At 39.2% G+C, this 8,770-nt stretch overlaps 1 protein-coding gene across 1 annotated transcript in view; it reads left to right on the plus strand.

Moving 5' to 3' along the window:
* The first annotated feature begins 1,374 nt into the window (after positions 1 to 1,374).
* The window catches only part of LOC139123757 (metal cation symporter ZIP14-like), a 17,972-nt gene continuing 10,576 nt past the window's right edge, over positions 1,375 to 8,770 (plus strand). Inside the window, exon 1 of the mRNA XM_070689911.1 lies at positions 1,375 to 1,952. Within this exon, the coding sequence (XP_070546012.1) occupies positions 1,506 to 1,952 (447 nt within the window). The 5' untranslated portion in view covers positions 1,375 to 1,505. The remainder of the gene's footprint in view (positions 1,953 to 8,770) is intronic.

The raw sequence follows: 8,770 nt of genomic DNA on the forward strand, positions 1-8,770 counted from the left end.
GTGTTTTTTTACAGAATTGAAATTGCTTTCCTTAAAGACAAAATCAGGTACAGTATGTTTGAGTTGTACCCGCACAAATTAGAGAGTTTTGTGTGCTAAAATTAGAATTGCGTCCACAGGAATTATAGTTTTGGGCTCGTAATAAGAGTTGCACCACTAAAATTAAAGTTGTACCGTCGCAATTAGAAAGTATAGTCCGTCAAAAATAGAGTTTTGTCCCTCACAATTACATTTGCATCCAAAGTTTGTCTCGGAGAAATAAACATAAATATTAAAGATATTGTCTAGAAAAATAAGAGTTTTTATTTCAAAATAATGTAATTCCGTGTGACGTCTAGTGGCCACCGTAGGTAACACATGCAAATCTGTGGCTTGAACGATGGATATATCGCGTGATGTCTACAGATAAGAGTGCAAGACAAACAATGGACTGTTGCACAACAGTCCCATTTTGCGAATTCCTGGGCGGACGTTATTTACACAAGACTGAAGCTTTTATGGAGCCAAAGTAAATCTTGCGATCGAAAACAAGCTTAGAGAATTTCCCCTTAATCATGCAAAAGGCGAGAGTTGGAGAGCGAGTGAGAGAGAGAGAGAGAGAGAGAGAGAGAGAGAGAGAGAGAGAGAGCCGCTCAAAGCCTAGACTCTATTCGTCGCTTTCGCCCTTTGAATTCGTCCCCACTCCGTCTTGCCTCGAAAACCACTTTAAAGCGCCATAGCATAATAACAGCTCATTTGAATTTGAATGGTCTCCAGGAGAGCCGATGATGTCACTACCGTCCCTTTGAAAGTCAGTCAGTTCGAATGTTCCTCTCGTGATTGGCCAACGATTAAATGGGTGTTGCTCATAAACTAGCTCATAAACTAAGCGTTCTCTGGCTAGTTTATGAGCAACACCCATTTAATCATTGGCCAATCATGAGAGGAACATTTTACATGATTGACTTTCAAAGGGACGCTCGTGACATCGTCGGCTCTCCTGGAGACCATTCAATTCAAATGAGCTGTTTTGTATGCTTCGGCGCTAAAAGTGGACCTCGAGACTAGACGGAGTGGGGACGAAGGCTAAAAGCGACGAATAGGGTCCAGGCTAAGAAGCACACAGAGCGATCGTTTCATCCCATCAGATTCCAAAGGGATTAATATTTTTCCGATTCCGTTTTAGTACCAGAATAGAAGTACCAGCACAATATTAGCTTACGTTTTGCATTCACATCAAAGGAAAGAAAGAAAAATTATAGAAAAGAAAACGTTCGGAGGGGTTGTGGCATCATCACCCCCTCCAAGCCCCCCCCCCCCTCCCCAAATTCTTTCGAAGGTGTGAAGCAAACCACGTGGATGGCATTCCGACCCATTGAATGTGTGCTTTTTAATGTGGTCTGGGAGGGACTTGTTTCGTTTGTTTTTGTTATCAGTGACCATAAACTTCTCGAGCAATCAATAAATACGGCCATAGTTATCTTACAGCTTTACATGTGTTGCAAGGCATTCCAAAAGCCAAGCTCATGTTGAATATCGCGAGGCACATCCACAAGCCGAAAACTCTTTCAGTAGCCATGATGTACTACAGCTGTCTGCCGTTGGTTTTTTTAAGTTCTACGGTGCTGACCAGCACCGTCTGGAAAACCGATGACGCCTCTCGCGGCCATGACACAGCACTGTCGATGCAAAGCGACTTGACTCTGTCCGAGGCGTTCCTCGACTATCTGGTCCATGAATACGGCACCAACGGGAAGCTGTCTGGTCGGGAGCTGGGGAATTTACTGGTGAGTCTGAAAAGCGGCGGAGCAGATTTGCAATTGAATGGCGGCTATGCTGACTATGACGGTGGAAAAGAGACAGACCGAGGCGAAATCGGACTGATAAAGTCAACCAAACCGCCAGCAGATTCGAAAGATTTAAGAGAATATGGCGCCCCTGCTGAGTCAAATTCGCTGCTACTTGGAATACAGGTGAGAAAAATTGGAATCAGTCGGGTTGGCGGGAAACTTTACAGCCTTGATCTAAATGGACAATCCGAATCCGGCGCTGCTTTGTTAAGCTAATTTCGTGTCTTAGCAATGAATGCCGCTTTTGTTATCAATTCAGACTTCAATGCAAACTATCGTTTTCTACAGTACAGGCGAATGACCTGTCCTTTATGATCGCGATTTGAACCAGGGAACTGAGCATGTTTGGAATAAACCATTATTTGCACATGCAAGGGGTGGTGAGGGTGTATCTGCAGTATCTCCTCATAAACGTACGTTGTACCATGGAGGTCTCTATTACCTCCATGGTTGTACATTATCGCTACCATGTGTAGCAAATTATTCCATTCCTTTCAAACCTTTACACTTTCCAAAATACAAATTTCTGGTGAAATTCTGAACAATAAAAAAATGCAAGGTTTGATTTCAAGTTTAAGTGTGTTTAGTAGTGTAACATTCGCGCGAAACCGAGTCACTCTCTTTTGAACTATTTTTAGGTGGGTCGGCTTGCCAAGGTCACTCTTTGTCCAGTGATCGTGTTCTGACATACCTATGTCACAGTCCCTCTATCCATGGATAGAGGGACTGTGCCTATGTCTATCGTCAGGCTATTTACAAACACAGTTTATGTGACAGTTTATGTGACAGTGTATGTGCGTGTCAGTCATAACATGGAGGTAGTAGAGACTACCTCCATGGTCATAACTGATTCAGGACCCTACAAATTGGAATTCTTTCAATCCGCTAGGTTTTGACTGTGTATTCACTTTCAGACGAAATTTAGATTTGAACTCTGCCATAGACTTATCATATGTAATCGCCACACTTATTTCACAATCCAATACTGACTGTCAGAGATGTACATTGAGTTTATTGCTACAATGCCGAAGAGTGGCTATGCAGAAGCAATAAATTAAACCCTGATACACGCATAGCAGCGAGTCTATATACGCTTGGGTGGGACCACTGTACCCTTTCTCTCGTCCTTTCTACCGGGTTCATCGCCCTTTCTGTGTAAATAGGTCATAAAGATCATCGATAACAATTGTTAGCGAAACAACAGTGGAGAAAGGGTGAAGCTCGGTCATGTGCTGTGACGTATCTCGTTTCGGTAAACACGTGCCGCTGACGTGACCTAGTATTTCTCAATGAAAGGGAGACATGCTAATACATTTGGCACTATTTCTCTTTACATTGTACCAAATGCAAACAATAGGGGGTGTTCAGTTATTACGGCCGGAGGTGGACCGGGAAAATCCGCAAAGGGGGGGGGGGGGGGGGGGGAGGGTTATCTTAAATTTGAAAACTGCAAAGAGTGGGTCGTGTATTTTTCAAACAGCTGGGGGGGGGGGGGCCTCAGGCAATGTTCATAAGTATCCGTCCCGTCAGAAAGCAGTTTCAGTGTTTAGAAATATTCAGGGAGATAAACATGATTCGCTGCATGATTTCATTCTCTGAAGTTATTTAACTGTGAAATGTGAACACAAGTATAATTATCTGTCACATGAACATCTAGACTAGGCAACTCTTTGGCTTGTCTTTTCGTTAAATCTAGCTCACTGAGGGCAATGAACAATTCCTATTACTTACATATTAGAGAAATTGCAAGTTTTGTTAGGGAAATTATTCAAAAGTTACCTGTAGACTACTAGTACCATGAAAAGTGAAATTAGGTGAAATTCCAATATCATAATTGTTGCCAACATCTGAACTTTCAAATACCGTATTTGAATCAAGTACATTTGTATCAATTATCAAACTCCTATAAAAGCACAAATTAATTTTGTATAGCATTGTAAAAAAATTATTCATAGTTTTCTTATAGACTCCAAAGTATAGTGAATCGACATTTTGATGAAATTCCAAAATCCAATTACTTGCACACATACAGGTGTATCAACCTTTAACCATCCTAGTCTAAGTAAGTTCTTTAAATGAATTATCAAACGTCCATAAATACACAGATTGAGATAGTTTTGAATTGGAAAAAAATCATACTTTCCTCATTGACTACTGTGTATGGTGAATCAACATTTCTGTGAAATTCTAAAATCTAATTTCTTGCACACATATCCATTTGTAAGGGACTGGTCAGTTTCTTCGGCCTGGGGGGGGGGCGGTGGATTATTTTTGCCGATGTCAAAAACTGGCTGACCCCCCCCTATTCCAAATTTTGAAAACAGGGTGACCCCCCTATTCCAAATTTCGAAAACAGGGTGACCCCCCCCCCCCCCGCCACGCGACATAGGTAAAACAAAAGGTGGACATAAATTATGTATATATATATATATATATTTATATATATATATATATATATATATATATATATATATATATATATATATATATATATATATATATGTATATATATATATATACCCCAAAAACAGAAATAACAGAAATACACTCAAATTAAGCTACAGTTGCATGCACAACATGGGCAGCATTATAAAATCACACAACAAACGGGTCACCCAGCGCAATGATAGAAAACCCACTGACGTATGTAAGTGCCGCATCAAGACCAATTGCCCACTCCAGGGGGCTTGCCAGTCTAAATCTATAATCTATAAAGCTACTGTTACAAGCGATGCCAATGAGGCGAAACATTACATCGGTCTAACTGACAACACATTTAAAACACGCTATGCAAATCATGTCCAATCTTTCCGAAGTAAGGCATACGCCAACAGCACAGAATTGTCAAAATATGTCTGTCACTTGAAATCTCAGGACAAACCATTTAACATATCATGGTCAATCCTATCAAAAGCAAGCAGTTACTCAAATGTGTCAAAGAAATGCAACCTTTGCCTTACAGAGAAGCTATTCATAATCAATGCAGATAAATCTAGCCTTTTAAACAAGCGTTCGGAGTTGGTCTCCAAGTGCCGACACGAAAACAAATTTTACTTGTCAAATTTCAATCCAACCCACAACACCAAATGGTTTGACCCAACCTGACACTTATATGTAAGCACCTGAAGCAAATTTCACACAATAAAATCTACCTATCTGACGATCGCGTGTATGCGTGAAACTCGAGTAATAGGTACCAAACATACTTGATGTGTTCTCATATTTATTGTATATATATATATATATATATATATATATATATTTTAAATTTACATATATTTGTATTTTAAATAGTCATTCTATGTTTTAATGAAATTGTTGACATGTCAGTTGTAAGATAGGAATTTCAAAATGTAAATCTTAAAGTTTGAATACAGTACATTTTGAATGAGCTGTATTTTGAATGAGCTGTGAATGTATTTCACACTTTCTATGCTTAACCAGATGTTCTGAACTGTTGTACAGAAATGGATGTCAATCATTAATATCAAAGAGGAAAAAGCAGTGAATGAAAAACTTTGATGGGTGTTAAGACTTGCCAACCATCCAATTAAATCTCCTGAGGAGCCATAGAGAGCTTTTTTAGCCAAATCTGATGTGTACAGTGTCTGAGAGGACCTTTTCTTGTAACAATGAAACCATAAAAGCACAGGTAATAATGACAAAAACTGCCTTTTTTAACTGTTATTTTGTTCATAAAAAAGCATCTTTCTACAGAAAACCAGTGACACAAAAGAAAATAATTGCATCAATGAGAAGGAAAGATATCTTGTCATTTTTCTATCTCTAAAATAAGTCACTGTATCAAATATATATTGTGAAATATTTGTGCATGTTGCTTTCTCATACTGAATTCTCAAAGAGAGAACAGAAAAGTATCAGGAATTTGTCATGCTTTTCATATGAAATGCAGATTTCATAATGGTACACTTTCACTTAGCAAACATCAAGATATCTCTGATTTATTAAAGTATGGCGCCCGAAGGGCGCGCCAAAAAATATGAAACATCCTGATATCTCTGATATATATGCCTTGTATATTAAAGTCATGCACCTGAAGGGCATGCTGAAAAATGTCTGATATATTAAAGTAATGAGCTTGAAGAGCATGCTGAAAAATATTGAACATACAGATATCTCTGATGTATGTATGCTTGATATGTTAAAGTTGGGCGTGCTGAAAAATATGACTGATTATTAAAGTTACGCGCCCGAAGGGCGCGCCGAAAAATACAACTGAATGATAAAATTTGTGGCTGACACTAGCATTTTAGGCAATGATGAGCCTGTGTCAAAATTCAAAAACACACTGACCCCCCCTATTGAGCATTTCAAAAACATGGTGACCCCCCCTATCACCAAAGTCAAAAACAGGTGACCCCCCCCATGAATCCACCGCCCCCCCCCAGGCTGAAGAAACTGACCAGTCCCTAACCACCCTAGTCTAATCAAGTACATTAATATTAATAATCGAGAGTATATAAAAAACACAGATTTACCTATTTTTGTATTTGAAAAAAAATATTCATAGTTTCCTCATAGACTCCTATCATAGTGGATAGACATTTTCAGTGAAATTCCAAAATCAGATTTTTTGTACACATACATTTCATATGCATCTTTAACCATCATTTTCTAATCAAGTGCAATTATGTTAATTTTTCAACATCTGTATATGCACAAGTATAGTAAGTTTGTCATTGGAAAAAAAATATTCACAATTTTATCATAGACTCCCATGTATAGTGGATAAACATTTATGGTGAAATATTTTGTCCACATACCAGTTGTAACAACCAATTCAGTTATCCATTGAAGTACTTTTATGTCAATTATCAAATATCTATAAATGCACAGATATAATTTTGTATTGAAAAAGTATTACATAGTTTTCTCTTAAACTGCCATGTATAGTGAATCAACATTATCGACAGATGATTATCAATTAAATCCAAAAAAAATTGTGCACATGCTTGCGCAAAAATATGCGATCCACCTTGAATTTCAGTCAAATCCCTTTTAGGGGTAATTTCAAAATTATAGCAAGTCAGAAGGGAAAATTTGAACATTAACAGCTTGTGGGTTTGAAAGGAGGGTCATTATTGGGGGGGGGGATTCTATCGCCCCCTCCTGCTCCAGAGGTTTGTGTGTGCAACTTTACTCAAGCAATATGCGGAGGGGGGGGGGCATGAAAATTTGTCATCTTAAAAGGGGGTCATCAATTTTTTGGTGCAATGGGTAGGGCGTTTCACTTATTTTGACTGGTGCGCAGGAAGAATTTGCCGGCCCACCCCTTGCCATAATAACTGAACGCTCCCTTAAGTGAGCAATTAAAATCTCAATACAAGCATAGCGGCTAGTCTATATACGCTTGGGTGGGACCACTGTACCCTTTCTCTCGTCCTTTCTACCGGGTTCATCGCCCTTTCTGTGTAAATAGGTCATAAAGATCATCGATAACAATTGTTAGCGAAACAACAGTGGAGAAAGGGTGAAGTATGGTCATGTGCTGTGACGTGTTTACAAACCGCCTCGTTTAGGTAAACGTGTGCTGTTGAAGTGACTTAATATTTGTCAAGGAAAAGGAGACAGATTTAATGCATTCGGCACTGTTTCTGTTTACATTGTACCAAATGTAAACGTTAAAATCTCATGTACTTAGATACCGGTGTAAAATATATGACAAGTAATATATCAAGCGGCGTTCACACTCACATGTTCTTTCACTTGGCTAATCTAGTGACCGTGAAATATGTGCCAACAGCGCCTACAAAGGCAGTATGCTCGAAATAAAAGACGTAAAATTTTGCTCAAAATATTCTCACCGACAACATTTTTTATTTTAATGTTCGATTTTAGAATAAATAAGAAAGTAAAAATTATAAATACTCCAAGAGCTTCAAAATTAGCCAGCACGAATCGGAAGAGCGTCGGACAGAATTGAGAGACCGAAAGTTCTGATCCGAGCATCGGCCGAAATTTTGGTCGACGTAAGATGTGGCATTCAGGGTCACTTGAAGGTGAAGTTTACGAGTGCTGTTTTTTTATGTTTGCTAGCTTTGGGTCTGGTCATACATGAAGTGCAGTTTTCGCCAATGATAACTCTAGCGTTCTTTAAAAAACGGGCAAAACTAAAGAAGGACAAAATTTCATCCGCTGGCCCCCAGCCCCATTCTACCGCTTGCTATCCACGGAAATAGGGTCAGGTATGGGCTACAAGGCCGCCAATTCTGTCAGAATTTTGACTGCATATTAATGAGCTCAGTCACCTGACAAGATCATGTGATCAGCACATCTGCAACTTGGAAATAAGATGATGAAACATCGTGAAGTTATTTGCACGGCTTTATTTTCAGGGTTCCGGCTCTTCTATGATGGCAAATTGGTGAAATGACGATTATCGTCTATGATTTTTTTTTCTCAGACGTGACAGACTATCCCTCATTTCGCATGTGCTGCGTGACTCAAAAATCTATGATTTTTTTTGTTTTTCATTAAATGCTTGGTACGGGAAACCACTGAGGTAAAATTACTCCATCAGCAAACGAAATCTAAATTCGAAGGTAGCTCCTAGGGGAAATAAATTCAACGCAATCACTGCACTCGTACATTGACCAATGACAGCCATGTTTACAATAGCCCATACCTGACCCTATTTTCGTTAGTAGCACAGCCAGCGGTAGAAATGGGACAAGGACGATGGAGCCTCGCTTTCAAGGGACGAAAACGCTCACAATGACGCTTTCTATAAGTCACACGTCAGGGTGTTTTTCTCGACAGGTATGCCATTGTTGACGAAAACGGTATTTTCTATACAAACAGACCACAGGGGACAGATTAAAGTCGCCTGGGGTGGGGAGGAGGTTTTTGTGTGCAACGGTTTACCTTATTTGATTTTATTAATTTTGATTGTGATATTTCAAAAAGGAGTTCAACTCCAC

Source organism: Ptychodera flava, assembly GCF_041260155.1.
Source record: "Ptychodera flava strain L36383 chromosome 23 unlocalized genomic scaffold, AS_Pfla_20210202 Scaffold_23__1_contigs__length_28996876_pilon, whole genome shotgun sequence".
NCBI lineage: Eukaryota > Metazoa > Hemichordata > Enteropneusta > Ptychoderidae > Ptychodera > Ptychodera flava.